General features: G+C 47.8%; 1 protein-coding gene across 2 annotated transcripts in view; it reads right to left on the bottom strand.

Moving 5' to 3' along the window:
• The window catches only part of SSH3 (slingshot protein phosphatase 3), a 32,158-nt gene extending 12,716 nt beyond the window's left edge, over positions 1-19,442 (bottom strand). Inside the window, exons 1-5 of one of the 2 annotated variants that reach the window (XM_084803786.1) lie at positions 17,690-19,442; positions 13,382-13,419; positions 10,230-10,419; positions 5,572-5,690; positions 2,295-2,366 (exon numbers count right to left, since the gene is read on the bottom strand). In XM_084803786.1, coding sequence (XP_084659912.1) covers positions 2,295-2,366; positions 5,572-5,690; positions 10,230-10,419; positions 13,382-13,419; positions 17,690-17,755 — 485 coding nt within the window. In that variant the 5' untranslated portion in view covers positions 17,756-19,442. The remainder of the gene's footprint in view (positions 1-2,294; positions 2,367-5,571; positions 5,691-10,229; positions 10,420-13,381; positions 13,420-17,689) is intronic. The other variant, XM_084803796.1, reaches the window with a different exon arrangement.
• Positions 19,443-19,772: the final 330 nt, after the last annotated feature.

Here is a 19,772-nt window from a genome sequence, read left to right as displayed (position 1 = left end):
ATTATATTTCTATACCGCCCCATAGCCGAAGCTCTCTAGGCAGTTTACAAAAGTAAAATGCAATATACAAAATTTAAAAACCATTTACATAAAAACATACGGACAATATATACAAACAACATGTAGCCCAAAACAACTTTGAACTAAAAACGATTTTTTAAAAATCCAACAATAAAACACAGCTTAAAACAACATTGCTTAAAACAGTATACAAAAGTCAGCAAAAAGAACAGGAGTTCTTTTGCATTATGTGTGGGGGGGAGGGGGAGGAGGAAAGTTAAGTCAGCAAATCCATGGCTTTGCCTCAGGAAAAAAATCAGAAGAGTTGTAAAGCAGAGGTGGGGAACATGTGGCCCTCGAGATGTTGGTGGACTGCAACTCCTATCAGCCCTACGATGAAGGGTGATGGGCGTTGCAGTCCAACAACATTGGGAAGGCCACACATTCCCCATCCCTGTTTTAAAGCAATATGGCCTATGTATGTAATTTCAGAAGTAAAGTATAAAATTTTCTTTCACTGCTTAGCATGCGTGGAACAGAGAAGGGGCCTCTGTTTGGGGTTTGTCCTGCATCTGATGGAATGCTGCCTGGTACCTTCTAGTAGGCAAGTACTGTACAAAATTGCTTCAGGGAGCTATTGCCCTGGAAGACAACCAAACCTGAAATTCTGATTGCTTGTGATTTAATGACAATTAAATCACATTAAATTAAATTAAATCACATTAAATTAAATTAAATCACATTAAATTAAATTAAATTAAAGAGAGCTTCGGCTATTGGGCGGTATAGAACTGAAATAAATAAATAAATAAATAAATAAATAAATAAATAATGAGTGGCCACTGTCCTGTCTGAGGAGATGTATGATTTTAGATATGCCAGCATTACCTGACAAAGTATGTGGTGGTGGGGCACTAAAGTGACAGCTGAGTGCTGCTAACTGTCCTGTTTGCTTCAGCAAAGAGCTAGCTGGGAGCATGGTGATCTATAGCTTTAAGCTTTAGCTACATGCTGAATCTTTTCCATTAAAATTGCCAGATGTAGTGCCCACATCTGTGTACCTGGAGCACAACACTTATCTTTGCATGTGACAGACCCATTTAGAAAGGAGAGAAAAACTTCCTAACACCTTGATCATTTTGAAACAGGGATGTTGAACCTGAGGCCCATGGGGGAGAGCTGGCCTGCCTGGGGTGAGCCCATGCCCCTTTCCTCCGCCTATTGGTAATTTGGTGGTTTCCTGGCTTTTCTGCATCCCCCCCCCGCCCCATTCTCAAAGACTGAAGTGCCTCTCTTAAGGCTCTGTTACTGGCAGTATGAGCTTTAAGCTAAAATAGGCTGGTATTTTTGGTACTTATGGCCCACCCCTTTTGTCTTTGGACCCATTTGCCCCTGGAATATGCCCCCTGCCCTGAGAGCTTCTCCAAAATGGAATTTTGCCCTCGGGCTGGAAGAGGCTCAATACCGCTACCTTAAAATGACCCACAATCCAGGCACTAATGAAGATGAAACACAGTCTGTAGGACTTAGTCGTCAGGTCTGGCCCTAGGCAGTGGGGTACCCTGTGAGCTGTGTACAGAGCAAATGGGTTTGGAGCCACTCGATCAGAAGAAATGAGACTGGAGATGATGCATGCTGCTCATAGCAAATTCAAATTCACAACCGGCTGTGGTAAGCCTTGGACTGGGTCAAACTGTGATGGTGTAGCCCAGGGGTGGGAAACTTGTGGTTCTCCAGAGGTTTCGACCCCAAACTCCCATGATTCCACACAACTAGCTGTGCTGTCTAGGCCTGATGGGAGTTGTAGGCCAAATGATCTGGAGGGCCACAAGAGGCCTATGGACATTCTCCAACGCAGAGTTCTGTGCTTAAGTTTGTGGTGGATTGTGGACACTGTGTCCTAAGGAGGGCGAACAGCAAATTTTGGGTGCCACTGAAGGGCAGCAAATGATCATCAATTTATTATTATATTTTTCTTGGGGATGGGGGATGCCATTTTGATTTTTTGCCTGAGGCAACGAAATGTCTTGGGCTGCCCAGCATCTCTTTGCCCTTATCTATGGAGACAATTATTACAATCATGGAGGAGGCATCTCCTATTTATTCCACTTCGGCCTAGTCACAAAAATGCAAGGAAAAAATAAAGACACAGAAAATATGGCTTTTCATTATCCCAGTCTGTTTGGCAAAACAAATGTTAGGGGCTTAACGCTTAAAGCGAACACAAGGATCACTATTACAGATTACTATTACATGGAGTTATATGAATGATGCATGGGGTGGGGCTATCTTACCCATCGCCATCGAGGAAGACCTGGGTGTCACTCCATAGTGGGAGCACCATCCCCAAGGTGCAGGCAGCCACTCTGAAAGAAAGATAAAGAGATCAGATAGCTCCTAAAGGAATTATTATAGATCCAAGAACATAAGAGGCATGCCGAAACAGACCAAGGGTCAATCTAGCCCAGCATTCTGTTCACACAGTGGCCAACCAACTGCTCATGGGAAAGCCACAAGCAGAACATGAGTGCAATAGCACCCTCCTGCCCATGTTCCCCAGCAACTGGTGTATATAGGCACACTGCTGCTGATACTGGAGGTAGCATATAGCCATCAGGACAAGTAGCCATTGAAAGACTTCTCCTTCAGGAATTTGTCCAATCCCCTTTTTAAGCCATCCAAATTAGTGGCCATCTCTACATCTTGGGGTAGCAAATTCCATAGTTTAACTATGGGCTGCATGAAAAAGTACTTCCTTTTATCTGTCCTGAATCTTCCACCAGTCAGCATCATGGGATGACCCCGGGTTCTAGTATTATGAGAGAGGGAGAAAAATGTCCCCATCCACTTTCTCTACACCATGCATAATTTTGTACACCTCTATCATGTCTCCCCTTACCCTCCTTTTTTCCAAGCTAAACAAGCCCAGCTGTTGTAACCTTCTCTCATAGGGGAGATGCTCCAGCCCCTTGATCACTTTAGTTGCCCTTTTCTGCACTTTTTCCAGCTCTACAATATCCGTTTTAGGTGTGGTGGCCAGAACTGTACACAGTGTTCTCAGTGTGGTTGCATCCCTCTTGATTTATACAGTAAATAAATGTAGACATACATACAAATTATCCCTGTGCTCTTCTCTTAACCTGCCTTTGCAATAGTTTGATAATTAATTTCTACAGTGGTTCTTAGCTGCAAAGTCAATGTTAAACAAACACTGCATACAGGTGACAGTGGCGGATTGCACCTTATTGCCCAGACAGGGACTCCTTATTGTGGTTTAGGAAAAGAAATGCAGCTATTTTCCATTCAGCTCCTTGATTTATTGTGACATGCTTGAGTACCTGTGCCCTAGCTGAATACATAAAGAAAGGTTTCTGGAGCACACACATGGGGTAGGAGGAGGGGGAAAATACTCTCAGTGAACAGTTGCCAAACTGGTTTGGCCAGGGAGTAAAACACATTAAAGAGCTTAGATATGCATCAGGAAAGTAAGTAACAACTCTAAAGCAAAGATGCTTTTGATAAAAAGGTTTTTGTTTTTGTTTTACTTGTACTAACTTCATGGAGAGAGTGAAGGTCTTGTCAACTTGGATCCTAGATGCATTTGCTAACTTCCAATGATCCAGTGGCACTGGCTTCCACCTAATGGTGGTTAGGATCACAGCCATAGTTAGAGAAGCAGAACTTACAGCCTGATCCTATGCGTATTTGTTCTCAAGTAAGGCTTACTGAGTTCAACTGAGTTCAATGGGATTTGCTTTTAAGCAAGTTTGCATCACACTGTGGCCTAAGAGACTTAAGTGGTGCCTCAGATGGATTCATGCCTTGTTGTAAGATATCATGCAGAAGACACAAGGCAAGGACATATCAGCTACTGGAGGTTTTCTAACTTAAATGCTCATTTATCTTTCCTTGCTGTAACAGGAAGTCCATCTTTTGTGCTCTTTAAAGCATTTTTATGTTCTGCTTTGTGAATCCATTTTGTCTAAACTTTGTGTCCAACCGTCTTTCTGAATTATCTGGGATCAGCAAACTTTAGAGAACCGATTGTCGAGAGTCAGCATCTCTTTCCCTTTCATTCTTACAAAAGTAGGCGCTTGGAACATGCCACGCTATGGCACATGTATAAAGGTAGCTGAGATTAGGGTAACTTTGCACTAATGAAAAATGGGATAATCCCTGACTTTGCAGTCTTTGGGATGCAAAAAAACTTCAATTTCTGTGGCAGCATAGAATTAAATGGGGTTGTGCAAGAGTGGACAGAAGGTGGATGGGGATTGACTGGTAGATTGATGATGTATAGTAGATTGGCTGGGGTTTCTGACCCCTGGTTAACTATAGTAAGAACAAAAGATCTACATCATGCTGTTAGAATCCCTCCTTTGTAATAAGCTCAGATGTAGATTTGTATATGCAGGTGATTCCAGTGCATGACTCATGGGGTTCAGTAGCTGACTTTACCCCCTGAGCCACCATTTTGTATCTGCTCCACCCCATCACTATTCATCACCTTACCCCAGTTGATGGACCAGAAAATGCTAGTAAACCCCCCCACACACACACACACCATAAAGTAGATCCTTCAAGTCTCAAGTCTGTCCATGGTTGGTGTTGTGGAGGCTTAATGCTGGACTTGGACTGAGTAGGACTGGCTTGAAAACCCAGGTCCTGAGCTGTAATATTCATGGGATAACCTTGGGCAAGTTGCTCTTTCACAGCCTAAACTACCTCATGAGACTAAAATGGATTAACTCTCCCATTAACAATTCTCCAAAAAACTACACCAATTAAGTACTATTACATCAGAGCATTATTGTGCTCATATGCCCCTCCCCGCTGCCAGCTTTGATCTAGGGCTTGCTGCAGACAATGGATCCCCTTTGCAGCCCTCTTCTCCCCCACCCCCACCCCACCCTCTTTCCCCCGCTTGGAAATACAAAAGTGGGAAACCATGCTACAAAAAGGGGGCATTTCTCTGCCACACGGAGATATGTTACTGATCTAATTCCTTCCTATCCTATCCCAAAGGCTGAGAGAAAATAACCTTACAGCTTTCTCATTTTATCCTCCCCACTACCTGTGAGGTAAGTTAATTTGAGAGATGGTTATTTCTCCACAGCCACCCGATGGCTGAGGAGGGTCTGGCTCCTTTTACTCCTCCTTTCTAGTCCTAAACCTTCGTTGTGCCCACTTCTTTAAAATATTCGACCAATGTTAGAACTCTGGCTTGGGTACAAGAAGCTTTAAATAGCCTTTTCTCACCTGAGCCTACCAACCATGCAAACCTATTCAGAATTAAGTCCCTTTGGGTTCAATGGGGCTGACTCCCAGGGAAGCAAGGTGGACAACTTATGGCCTCCAGATGTTTTGGCCTAAAACTTCCATCGGCTCTAGCCAGCATAACCAATGGTGAAGGATCATGGGAACTGCAGGACAAAACATCCAGGGGGTCACAAGTTGCCCAGTCCTGGTGTACAGTATTGGAGCCCAAATCATGCATACCCTCCCTTCTCTCCTTTCCTCACCAATACACTTTCTCCCCACCCCCTTCTGCTCTCTCCCTTGCCCTCTCACCCTTCTTCAGGGAAGTCCACTCCCAGCAGCACCATCTCATTCTTGCTCTCCATCTCCGCTGCTGACACAACCAGCAAGTACCGGATTCGATGAGCTCGAGCCGACTCCAGCCTCACGGCCTGGGAGAGAAAACACACACAGCGCCCTCGCAAGACTGTCCTTCAGTGTCACCTTCACTTATGCCAATGACATTCCCCAGCTATCAAAGCCTGGGGAGCTGTCCCCAGACGCAGGGGTGGCACCCGCTTAAGCACCAACAGCCGCTTTGGAAGCTTTCTGTGATCCCTGAGGCCCGTGCCGTGGCTAAATTCCATATCTGTACTGACATGAAAATAACACAGTTAGCAAGATATGTGCATGGCTATGGTAGGTTCTAGGCAGGCTCAGGTTAGAGGATGCATCACATTCCTTCTTTGCAGCCATTTGTGCAATTTCCAGTATGACAAAAGAAGCAACAGTTTTGAAGAGACACTGTATTTACATTTTTCCAGAAATAAACATATTTGTTTGGACTACTGCCAGCGACTGAAGTAAGCTGAAGCACATATTGCATCATATTTGTGTCTGGCTAAAAGCCCTTGTGTGGCTAAATCCAGATTCTCAAATCCATAAATCATCCCTTCAAAATCATACTTTGTAGAGCTTTAAACCAAAATCATGCAGAATATAGAACAGTATTTTTAAATTGACCATGTAGCATTCCACCCTTCAGTACTCACTTCTGTTACTTTCTCTGCAGTCAAGAGGCCTAGAAACATAGTTTTCTAAGATGTCAAATATCTGAGTCACTTAGGGTGCAATCGAATGGCCGCTAGCCAGAGGCTAGACGGCCATAGGATACGTCAGTTCCCGGGAACCAACCTCGGAGCCCGCGCTCTGAGGTCAGTTCCCTGAGGACCAACTTTCATTTCCTCCTGCGCTGCCTTGCAAGCAGTGCGGAATGGCTCCATGCTTGGAAGAGGAGCATGGAGCGCTGAAAACGGGGCGTTCCTGGGGGCATGTCGGGGCAGGAAACTCAGAAATGCCAGTACGACACATCCAATGTGTCATCAGGCCGCCGCTTCCCCCTCTCTGACTTCCTGTGGCTAGATGGCTGAAATCGGCTGTCTAGCTGCAAATGCAGGATGGCTGAAGCGTGGGGGGACGATCCCTTCCACGCTTCTCCTGCCCTGCATTGGATAGGCGGTTGCCTCTGAGTTCAGAGGCGGCCGCCTACCCCGGTAGGATTGCTCCCTTAATAGTGTTAGAAGGATGATGGACATGTGTGCATAGCTTATCATTTCCTGGGTAGGGAAGAGTCAGATGACAAGGTCTCCCTATCCACTCTGTAATAATGTAATAATACATATAAAAACTTCAGACAATTTTTACCTGCCACTAAAAAGTATATTTGATCCCCTCTCCTCCTATTTGTACGTTGTGTGAATGTTGCTAATGCAGGACAGAATGTGAAAGACAAATCAAATGTATATTAATTGTGAATGTGAAAGGAAAATCAAATGTATAAAGTTTTTTTTAATATTTGCACTGCAAACTGATTTAATTTTCATTAAGGGTATTTTCACATACTAAGTTCAAATAGCTTTTAAGTTTCACATATGAAAATGCCCTTAGTGATAAGTGAATGCAGTTTGGCATTGCATGATAGGATCCGAGAGAAGGCATCTCTGTACCTGAGTTTTAAGGTGGTGTTTTTCAAACTTTCTGTCTTCAGGGAATGCTTTCCACACTGACATCTGCCAAGGAACACCAGTGTGTGTGTACACTGGACAAGCATGTTGGGTCTCACTATTGCCCTGCTTGAAGTGAGAGCACACCCAAAAGGTGCACATCTATTTATTTCTCCATTTTGCACACTGCAGGGGAAGATCAGCAGTAGTGTGCAAACTGTCTTTCAGTTCCTGGGAACCGACCTATCCTATGGCCATCTAGCAGCTGACTAGCAGCCATAGGATTGCACCCTAAGTGACTCAGATATTTGACATTTTAGAAACTATGTTTCTAGGCCTCTTGACTGCAGAGAAAGTAACAGAAGTGGGTACAGAACGGTGAAACGCTACATGGTCAATTTAAAAATACTGTTCTGCATGATTTTGGTAGCTTGTCTGCCATTAAAATGATTGATCTTCTAATTGAGCAACCCCTGGTGAGCTTCCAAAGAGCATCAGGATCCACCAGAAAGTAGCTCGAAAGCTGCTGCCTTAAAGAATTGTCCCAGGTGCTTGGAGGCTGCCATGACTCACTCTCTAGAAGAAGAAAAATGTTACTTAAGCCCGCTTGGAAATCTCCCAGCAGAGTCCCCAGAGCTGGGATCAGGCTCAGCAGAGACGCCAGCTCTGGCTGCCTGCCCAAGAGAGCAAAAGACCCGCAGGCCATAAATGGGGAAGCGGCTGCAGCTCCCGGCTGAATGTCTGCCTGAAAGCCACATTCCAAAGGAGAGGAATCCCCCCGCCCCTGCCCCAGAAGCCTCTACAAGCATGGATATGGAGGCCCTGGCCATGCCCTGCCAAGCAGGAAGTCCTGGGTCGCTAGAGCTGGGGGCAAGGCTGAGTCCATTTATCACAAAAATACCGGGCATGAAGCACCACAGATTCTGGACTCGCACTGAGGGGAGGAGAAAGGCGTAGTCAGGTAATAAACAGGGAGTAATATTCAGATGACAAGTGTATGGAAAATCTGAACTAGCCCCGGAATCTGGGTCACCAAGAAATTGTCACTGAAGCAGTAAACGTGTGTCTTGACTATACCACCTCAGTCTGCAGGTGTGTGCTCACACGGCAGAATGGTGGGCAGGGGTGTGTGTGTGTGTGTATGGAATCCATAACATCCCTATGTATAGAAACAAGCAAGCTGGGGAGAAGGCTTGGCAAAAGCTCTGCTTCCTGACATTTAGTTTTCTACATGCAGCTGAATTCCTCCGCCCACACCCCACTCGGAGGAACGTTCAATCATGTGAGACCTCACCTGTAGTCTGAGGTGATATTGTCCAGATGTAGGTTTACCACCTTAGTGAGGAACAGGCCAGAGACTCATATACCCGCTTCTGAAATACCGCTTCTTCAGAACAAAACATTTTTTAAAAATTTCTAACAGTTCCCTGGTATGTCACAGCCTGGCAGAAGCAAAGCATCCTGAGTAGAGCTTGTGGCTCCTGAGAGAGCACAGAAGGACAGAAGCCCATTTATGTAACCATGGAGATAGAGGGGTAAGAAGATCTCACTGGCTTCATCCAGAGTAAAGGGAGAGAACACACATAAGAGAATTTGATTGATAGGATGAACCTTAAGCAGGTCTGGTTTGGCACTGGGAAGCTGGCTCATTACTGGTCTACAAGTCACTCAACATCAGGGCTGGCCCAAGACATTTTGCTGCCTGAGGCAAAGGCCAAGATGGCAACCCACCCCCATTCCATGTACAGCAGGGATGTTGAACCTCTCTCAGCCCAAGGGCCAAATTCCAGTTTGGAGAAACTCTCGGGGGCCGCATTCTGTTAGTGGGTGTGGCCAAAGGCTAAAGGGCGGGGCCAAAATGCCAGCATGTTTTACTACCAGTAACTGAGCCTTCGGAGAGGCATTTCAGCCTTTTAGAGTGGGGAAAAAACTGCCCAAAAGCCAGGAAGCCACCAAACGATCAGTGGTTGGGGGAAGGAGTGGAGTCAGAGGAGGGGGGCGTAGCTCTCAGGGGAACCTCGGAAGACCAGACTGAGACCTCAGGAGGTCTGGATTTGGCCCCCAGGCATGAGGTTCTGCACCCCTGATGTACACAATCCAACCAGACTGGCAGTTGAAACTTACTTCAGCACTAGCAGCAGGACTGTGTCCTCCATGCAGGGCCAGTGCCACACTTCTGGGTGCCCTCAGGCATGGTGCCACCAAAGACCCCTGCTCCCTCTTCCTCTCTGTTTCACCCCCCACCTCCTCTGCCTTTCACCCTTTCACTCACCCCCCTCTCCTCCCTCTCCTGCCACCACTCTCTTCCTCCCACAGCCCCCCCTCCTACCACCACCTCCACTCCCCCCCGCCTTCCCCCTCTGCTCCCCCTATCTCTCCCTCCACTCACCCCCTCCTCTCATTGCCATCCACTGCCAAATGTCTGGCTCCGATGGGGTCTTTACTCAGAGACAGGCATTGTGGAAACTGGAGAGGAGTTCCAGGACATTTCCTATGCTGCAGGCTGTCTCCTGGGACACCTTTCCTCCTGCCTAAACAGAGGATGGGCAGACACCCCAGCCATTTTCTCCTGCTGACGTGGCTTTCCAGGGGATGGGTGGTGGTGGTGAGTGGAAGGTCTTAGGGGTGGGCAGCGACAGGCCCTTCTGAGCCTGTGGGCCCTCCGCAGCTGTCCAGCCATCCTGATCCCTGATCCCGGGTCTGCCTCCGCTATGCTGGACTTACTAGTTTAGGGGACTCAGGGGGAATGGTGGGGTGTGTGTGTGTCTCTGACACTACTACTCCATCCTCAAGCATCTGCTGCATGAGGCAGCTGCCCCACTCTGCCTAATGGTAGGGCTGCCCCTGCTCAAAACATTAAATTAGATAACTAGCTGCTCCAGGCTCATGGAGTTCATCATGGAGGCACATTCTGTGGTCAGGTCAATTGCTGTCCAGACTCCATCATTCCTACTTGGCTATATCCGTCCTCCCCATTAACAGTCTCACCAGCCGGATGGTGTCTTCTGGACGCAACAGCCCCACCATTTGCTGTAAGTGCAGTTCTTGCTGTCCTGCTGCAGCATTCTCGCTCTTAGGCTTGTGGTCTAGGGGTGCTGCTGGACCCTCTTGCACTGCCTCCAGCTTTTCTTCTTCCTGCAGGAGCAGAGCTGCTCCTTTGACCATGACGAAGCTGTGGCTGGAGAAGAGGGGGGCAGAGAGAAAGAGGAGAGTGATATAGAAAAAGTCTCTCATCCAGTGGTGGAAAGCATGGGTAAAGAAATTAGACTTGGTCCCTGCTTTGGGAAGCCAGCAGGGAGGGAGTCAAGTTTGCTCTAGGAGGAATGAGAGCTTGCCCCATTAAGTCCTGCCTTCTCCCCAAGGGGAAAGGGTTAGAAACATTTTGTGACTGCAAAATCAAATCTCAGCATTTGAAGTAGTCAGAGACAGGCAGCCCTTGCCTTCTGAGGGAAACTAATAAGCAGGCACTATTAGCTTGAAGCATTAAGGCCATTAAATGTATTCAGGAGTGGTGTTGACCTGAAAACAACTATTTCAGTTCAAACTTTAAAAAAACAACAACTGAATAGCTTTGATTCTAAGGAAAGTATGACTAACACTAAACACACTTGGTTAGGGTACATAAAATGAAGCAAGCATCTTGGAAATTGCAATTTCATTTAAAAAAACAACAACTCTGTAGATATTGATTTACTATTTATTTTTAAAATATATCATCTAACTCTTGACCCAAGAGGGCCCCACTTATTCAAAATAAAAACTTCTTTTCCAAGTCCCTGTCTCCCCACACCACTACCCCGCAAACTTTCATGCATATGCCCCCCCCCCCCCCAAATCCTCTCCCACAAATGGTAAATCAGGGGGAAGGCCTACAGGGCTCCCTACACCAGCCTTCCCCAACCTGGTGCCCTCCAGATGTGTTAGACTACAACTCTCGTAATCCCCCAGCCAGCATAGGCTGTCTGGAGTTGTGGGAGCTTTAGTCCAACACATCTGGAGGGCACAAGGTAACAGCGTTCCAACATTATTTTTTAAAGGAGAACTGTGCTATGAAAAGGGAAGAATTAGAATGAAGAAGCAGTAGGAGAGGTGGCCCACAATCTTTCCTCCACGCATTGTTTCTTTTCTCCGCCCCACCACCCCAATAGGGTTCAAACGTGTTTGAAAAAAGTAGGGAGTTCTGCTATGGAGTGAAAGGGAATTGGATCCTCCCTTTATTTATTTATTTATTTATTGCATTTATACCCCGCCTTTCTTCCTCTCGCAAGGAACTCAAGGCCGCTTACATTATCCTCCTCACCAGAATTAGAGAATTTTCCATGGGGCTTTCTTCATGAGCGATTTAGTGTGAAGTTAGAGCAGTTTGAGTTCCTTTGCAACAGATGACAGCGTCACCAGTCCGCTGCCAACCAGCCGCCTCCCTCTCGAAAAGCTGCATTTTCCGAAACTCCTTTTACTCCAACTTTTCTACTGAAAGCAGCTCCCTGGCAGTTTTACCACAGTGTGCCATGTTCCCCCCTGCATTAAATCCTGGGTGTGCCTCTGTGGCCTGACAGTGATGTGGTCAAGCCAGTGGGACACCCCATTCCCCCTTGTTTCCCCAGTGGAAGTAGTTTTTCCCATTGAGAAAATCCCCAGGAGCGCAGCAGCAGCCCCTCACATTACCGCAGTAGTGGGGACACTCATTCACCTTAGCTGGTCTGCTTTTAATCTTTAAACTATCCCCACCCCCACCCCCACCCCGTGCATGTTTACTCAGAAGAAATAAATCTCACTCCCCTGCAGTGAAAGGGTTAATGGCTAATTTTACTTACTCACCCTAAAGTGCTCTTTTGCATTACTTTAGGGCAGCTTCTCATTGGGAGCAGGGAGAAGGAGAAAGGGAGGTTGGAAGGGGTGGTGGTGGAAGCAATGGGCAAAAGTGCACACATGGGGAAGGGAGCAATAACTCCACAACAGATTGCTGGGATGCTGTGAAATTGGGGTGGGGGAGCTCTCAGGAGCCTTCAGATGCTGCACTGGAGAACTGGGGATGTTGGTTTCTTCAGGGAAATCTGCACACAGGGGGTAAATTAGTTGCTCTCCATTCCTAATGTAGTAGCAGGGGGAAGCCTGGACAGGGGCAGGAAACAAGCCTCTCCTGTTGGCTGAGCAGCCCCTGCCAGCTTGATGATGTTCAGTTCTACTCCCCCCATCCTACCTTACCCTGAAGTACGTTCCTTTCAAGCACTGAAAACCAGATTTTAAAGGTACGCTACACTCGGCTTATCTTGCTTCATGTGTCTCTGACAGACTTAAGCCAATTCAATGAAAATCTGCGTAATACTCCAATGCACTTCTCATTCTGTTGGCATGAAGATCCCCCTCCCAATGCATTTATATTTAATGCACAGTATCCTTCAGAATATTTGGTGCATGTTTTCCTTTGAAGATCCTTTATCCTGTTCCCCACTGCGGTCTCTAAGGGCTTTTTGTATAATCCATTTTTTGAGCAATAAATGTGCAGCTGTTACACTTTTGTTCTGCGCAGTGCAGATGTCTTCCCTCAAGATTACACTTCTGTTGGAAAAATGTGAATCCGCCATAATGCAATTGTGATTGTTATGCGGAATTCAGCTCTGCAAGTGTCATGTGTCCACATGGATAGTAGTAATGCTTACTACTAAGTTACACCACTCTTCCCTTCCCCACAACCAAATATCCACATTTGTGAACTACTTTTCCTGCTTTTCTATATTTGTATATATCCCCTAAGTGGTCTAGTATGCTTTTCTGCTACTGGAGCACTTGTGCACACCAATGTAAAAAACATCAAAGACAGCAAGGCTCCTCCTCCCCTGTACCACCATTTCAGGAACCTACACACACACAGACACCCCTGCATTTTTTTCACTGTGTAAATCCAGTACTGGAGTCATCTTTTTTTATTTAAGTTGCAAAGAGCAACCTAGCTACTCCACATCCCTTAGGTGGGGATAGGATATTGCACTACTGATGCTGGATTGCTGCTAGTGGGGGTATCTCATAGTAGATCTAAAACCTAGGAGATTGTTTATAGATAACATAACATTGTGGTTTGACGCTGGACTTTTTAAATTTGTGAGTATAAAAGAATAAGATTATGAAGGCTGTGTCCTCACCGTCTCTGCAGCTGCCTTCTCCTGGGAACATCTTCATCCTGCAAGGGAATTCCAGGCAGATTAGTCACTACTACTCCAGACCAGAGGAGAAGAATCTCTTGCTGCAGATTAAAAGAATGCTTGCTTCCACAAACCCAGCACCAATATCCTGCACTCAGCAAATTCCACAAAGACCTTCCAAAAAGATTCGGCAGTTCATCCCAGTGAAACCATGGAGACTCTGGCAAGGCAAACCTATAACTCTACCTACTTGGAACTTGGAGCGATAGGAAGCTGCCCTTCTAATAAGTGTAGAATACCTTTATCTGTCTAAACCACAGGGCACAACAAAGCCATAAGAAGAGTCATGCTGAATCACATAAAAGGCCTATCTAGTTCAGCATTCTGTTCCCAGTGATCCACATGCAGGCCATGAGGGCAATATCACCCTTCTGCTCAAGTTGCCCAGCAAGTGGGAGTGAGAGACATATTGCCTCAGGTAATACTGAGCCATCATGACTAGTAGCCATTGGCATCCAGTCATAGACAAATATAGTAAATACTGCATATAAAAACCATTAAATATGCAATCTCTTTTCATTACACGATCTAATTTATGCACAGTTAGAAGTCAATTGCATGCCTGCCACCATAAAAGCATACAAAGCACAGCTGCTAGCAAAAGTTCAGTTTTTTGCTGATCAATGATCGGTACCAAATAGCAAATGGTGGGGGTCCTTCCATACTGGCTTGAGAGCAATTCCTTTGTACCAGGAGAACTATGAGGAATCCAGGTATTTCTTAGTCATCTTACAACTGTGCTCATCCTGTTAGCTTTGGCGTGGAAGAACCCAGTGTGAGATAATGTTCCTGTTTGAAACAACCTCTGTGGCACACACAGATCCTTTGGGATCACTTTGCCAAGCTATGGTTCTGAACACTATGGGCCAAAATTTGCAGCCTGAATTTGTATGTGTGTTTATTTTGGATACGACTGGGGAAGGCAAAGACAAACCACCCCGCTATAGTCTGCCATGAAAACACCAGCGAAAGCGGCGTCCCAATAGGAGTCAGTAATGACTCGGTGCTTGCACAGGAGGAACCTTTCCTTTCCTTATTTTGGATAACTTGTTCTGCTACGGCTAGTCATGGGGAAGGGTGAGTACTGAAGCCCATCCCCTGAGGACTTGGAAGTCCTCTCACAAGCAGCACACATATGTTCGCAATGGGTCTTGATATCAACAGGGCTAGAAGTTTACTCTTTTTTCTTTCTTTAAAATACTTTGTGTCTTAACTGCCTGTCTCAACAAGCAGATAATGAAATGCTAGGCTTCCATTATGTACTTGCAGACACAGGCCTCCTTAATTAAAAGAAATGCTGAAAAGATGGAAGTATCTTTCTTATATGGGTCATCAAATCAGAGCTGGCTTTAAGGTGAAGCAAGGAGCTGCTGTGGGCAACAGATTTCTTGGGGGGGTACCATTTCCCTACCTCTGATCTCAGTCTCTGTACCATTAAAAGAAAAACAAAAAAAGAATGAACTTCAGTTCAGAAAAGTGGATTGATTTTTGCTTCGAGTGCGAAACAAAGGCTGGCTTAGCAATGGATAAGAGATTCTGCTTTAAAAACTGCTGCTTCCATAAATGCTGACTCTTGACCAACTTAAGTGGCTAGAACACATGCTCACACAGAAAGCTGTAAGTAAACAGAACCAACTATAACAACCAAACTTCTGCGTTATCACATTTGTCATGACATACATTTGCATTACAATAGCACTCTTTCAGCGCTGAGGGCACTTCACATACACAGTCTCCAAATCCCTACAACAACCCTATAAGGTAGGTCAGTATTTTTATCCCTTTATTGCAGATGGTGGGGCTGTGAGAAGGGTGGCTTGCCCAAGGTTATGCAGTAAGTTCATGGCTCAGGCAACATTTCCAGCTCACACTCTTAGCCGCTACTCTAGCTCTCACCATTCTGCACCAAGCTCAGACATCTTATGTCCTGCCAAGCTGAATGCTTCCTATTGGCCACATATTATGGGCTGTGAAGTGCTTGACAACCCTCCTGTTTTTGTAGTCCCATGCCATACAGCAGGACATGGGCAACTTACGGCCCTCCAGATATTTTGGCCTACAACTCCCATTAGCCCTAACCAGCATAGCTAATGATGGGGGATGATGGGAATTGTAGGCCAAAACTTCTGGAAGGCCACAAATTGCCCACCCCTGAACAGGTGGCAAAACCAGAAGGTTTTTATTGTTGTAAGCTGCCTTGGGAAGGCTTCTGCCCTGAACGGCAGCCAAGAAATATTTTTTAAAAACAAAAAATAAAAGGTTTATTAAGCCCTGAATATGCCACAATATGTGGCTGATGGCCTGTGTTTGGCCTGGTGGGTCACAGGTTGTGTAGACCTGTGTTACATCATAGCTTCACAGCAACAGGGAGACCTCAACAAATACCAGGCTTGGGAATACATAGGCAGGGAACAGAATGGTTCCCCTTTTAGGGCACTGTCCATGGCTGGCCTCCTGTTTTCTTGGAATGGTTGCAAATATTTTCCTGGGCTGGCCTTTAAGTCAAGCTCTTGCATAACCTTATCTATGTGCTTCCCAGTCTGCTGGCAATTTCCTGTGACATTTTTAAGCATGGAAAAAAACAGTGTTCCTTGACACTTCCTAATTACCAGTTCCTTGCACAATGCCTAATTATACTTGGAACTCAATCAGTCCCACAGACTGCCAAGCTTGGGGTGTGTACTCAAGTGTGAGGTGCCACAGTGCAAGGAACATGAGGGTGTATCCAGTGCGGGTGTTATGGTCTGGGGAGTCTTCCTCTTCTGAAGGAGAGGAGGCCATTCTGCAAAGGCCATTTTTGCTACCCTCCATGGGTCTCTGACATTGCAATCTGCAAGGAGCTGGCAGGAAGTGGCTGATTGTGAAACTCACTGACATGTCACTATTACCACCCAAGTTCTCCCCACAGGATCTTCAGCTGTCAAAAGCTGATTAGAAAAAAAACCATCTTGTGGGGGTCACAAAGAAGGAATGGCCCAATGGCCACTGGAATTCTTTTGACAGTTTTCCTACATTGTTTCCTTACAAGGAGAAATTGGAACTGGAGTAGTCGAAGAAGGGAAGGAGGGAGTCCTACAACAAGCTACCCACTAATGGTCAAGAGGCCCATGCAAGAGTAGAATTGCCCCACTCCCTAGGAAGGCGCCTTCTGGGGAAATCTACTGGTTGTGAGCTCCCTCCCAACACAAAGCAAAGGCCAGTATAATGCTTCCATTAAACCTCTCTGGGAAAGACGTATGCCACCGACTCAAGTCTACCCCAACCTAGAGCTCTCCAGATATGTTGGACCGAAACTCGCATCATTCTCAGTCATGCTGGGGGAATGATGGGAATTGTAGTCCAACATATCTGAAGGCCGCCAGGCTGGGCAAGGCCTTACATCCCTGCTCCCATCACCATTAGATAATCCAGAATAACTGTCACCCCCTGGCTTTGTATTCTTAACAACTAACACAGATGGGAACCTCTGCTTCAACTTTATTTCTTAACATTTTAATAATCACCCCTTTGCCACTCTTTGGCTCTCCCAATTCTAAATGTCCGGAGAAGTAGTAGCCATGTTAGTCTGTTGGAGCTAAAACAACAAAGGGTCTTGGGGCACTTTAAAGACTAACTAATTTATTCTGGCATAAGCTTTTGCGGGCAGGATGATGAATATGAGAGGCAGGTTACAGGGCATTCCTGTTAGAGAGCTAGCTGATCCACCTTGAGCATCACACACGGGAAACTAGAGTCCTTGCTGTAGCCGGGGAGAAAGGCTGTCCCCAGAGTGGCAGGGAGTGCTTTCACTCCCCCATCCCACCAGCGCTGCTGCCCCACTCCCCGCGGCTCCCTCTACTGGGAATCTCTTGCCCGGCCTCTCACGTCCCACCAGCACCCCGTGTCATTTTCCTGCTGCCCTCCTTCCGACAGCGCCCCCCTGCAGGGCGGCGCGAGAACAAACGGCCAGTTCTTCCGCTGCCAGCACAGAGAAAGCTGCAGCCGCTGGCTGCACCGCCCTGTCCGCAGCCTGCAGCGCAAGACCACAGAGCGAGGGTGGCGCGTACATTCGGGAACGGGGGCGCAGGGTGGACTCGGCACCCCGGCATCCCCGCACGCCGGTCCCAGAAAGGGGCGATGGAGAGGGCCGTGGCCATCCCCCAAAGAGCAGCTGGAGGCTCCGGGGTGGTATCGGGGTGGGCTGCGATCCAAGCCCAGCTCCGAGCTAAAGGATTCGTCTTGCCTTATTCGTCGGGGCGGGGCGCTCACCTTGCAGCCGGTGGGTGTAGAGTGGCCGCTCCCCGACGGGGAGCGACAGACGGTCACAAGCGCCATGCGCGGGCTCGGGCGCCCTTCCTCCGCTGCCAGCCCAGGAGCCAAGCCGGAGAGATCGTGCCACCCCGAGCCAGCGCCGCCGCCGCCGCCGCCCACAACCTGCAGGGGGCGGGCGTGCCGAGCCACTCATTCGCCCGGCCCGGGGCGGGACGCGCTGCCAGCCGTAAACTTTCTGCGCCTGCTGCAGCCGGCCGCCTCAACCAGGAAGCGGAGCGACCCTTTCCTGCAAAGTAAAATCGGGCACGTCTTGGGGGAGGCTCTTAAAGGAACAGGCCCAAGAAGCGAGGGAATCTCCCCGGCTGAGTAGGGCGGGATGGAGGAGGAGGAGCGTCTAGCTACCGCGGCGACTGCTTGGGTGCTCGCTGCTCCAGGCACCAAGCAACCACCCACCCACAGCTCCCTGGTGATTCGTCTCCTCCTCCAAGGCGCAGCCCCGGCACTTATTTTGAACGCCAGGCCTTCATATTGTGAAACGTGGGAGAACCAATAACAAGAACGCCTCTGAGGATGCGTAGAGTGCCCCTTTCCCCATTGAACAGGCGCAGCATACCTGCCTCGCATACCTGGCCGCTTAAAGCTACCAGGCGGGCGGCCCACCCCGCCCCTCTCTTTTTAGACATTAATCGGAACCGCCGGGCAGAATGTGCCGCCTGGAAGGGAGAGCAGCAAGGTCATAACCCCGGCTGCGAGGTCGGCCCTCGGGTCACGGGAAAGGGCCGTGGCTCGGTGGTGGAGCACAGGCTTCCCATGCAGAGGGCCCGTGCTCAACCCCCGGCCTCTCCGAGGGGGGCTGGCCAAGCTCCCGCCTGAACCCCCGCCGAGCTACTGCCGCCAGTCAGTGTCGACGATACCGGGCCAGATGGACCAAGGGCAGCGCCTATGAAAGGGGCGGGGAACTCCCACGGACACACTCCTGCCCGTGAGCGCGAGCCAGGCTGCTGTCTTCTGCGAAGGGGGTGCGGGTGGGGAGGCTTGCTTTGACGGGCCAGAGCCTGATCGTGATGCGGGGGGGGGGGGGACATGTTGCTATGTTTTCATGCGTGTAGGTTTAAAATCTCTTCGCTAACACCAAGTCTGAGCTTAAAATAGGAAGCTCCGCCCAGGTGGGAGCTGCAATGACTCAGCAGGTGGTCGAGCCAAAAGCCCAGCGCCGGAGGCAGGGAAAGCCGCGCAACGCTTCCCTCTTCGCCCAGCAACCACGGGGCCGCCGCCCACTGCCACAAGCCTGGACCCTCGTGTCCTCCTTTATCAGGAAAGGGCCGGCAAGTAGCACCAGCTGACACAAAGGAAGACAGGCCGGATGATCAAAGGAAACTCGCCCCCCGCCCAGTGCTGGAATCTTCACATCTTTGGATGCTGGGTACAGTTGCCAGCAGTCGACACAGAGATCCTGGCTGCCCCTTTCAAGCAGCCTACCCTAATGTGGGCCCTTCCAGCTGTTTTGGCCCATCAGCCTCAGCCAGCATGGCCAATGGTCAGGGATGATGGGAGCTGTAGTTCAAAACATCTGGAGGAACCCATGTTGGGGAAGGTTGCTTTAAAAGTTCAAATTGCAAGACCTGCAGGAAGACAATTTGACCAAAATCAATTATCTCAAAGCGTTTTGAGCAATCAGCCCTTTTGTTGGGGAAATTTTTTTTTTCTTTTTTGTAACAATCATATAATTAAAAACATTAAAATAATACATTTCAGTACATTCCCACAGTAAATAGATGTTAAGCCTCCAAGACATTTTGCTTAGTGTGACAAGCAGAGCATGAACTGACAAAGGGCAGCAGCTAATCACTGGGACGATGGTTTATATCAGTGGCTGCTGCTTGCGCATATTGGAATGGTTGGGCCTGCATTGCTTTTGATCTTGAAATGTGCTTAACACGAGGGAGGGTGCACAAATATTGCACCTTCCGTTGCCTCTGCCTAGCTACTTTGTTGTAAGATCCCGCTTGCTATAGCAGGTGAGAAATGGGGGTGGGAAAATGGGCCGGCTGAGTGGAAGGCGCACCAGCTGCATCCTCTC

This window comes from Heloderma suspectum, chromosome 1 (assembly GCF_057233095.1).
Source record: "Heloderma suspectum isolate Gila_16-S chromosome 1, 16-S_ref, whole genome shotgun sequence".
NCBI lineage: Eukaryota > Metazoa > Chordata > Lepidosauria > Squamata > Helodermatidae > Heloderma > Heloderma suspectum.
This window is presented reverse-complemented; position numbering and strand designations above follow the sequence as displayed.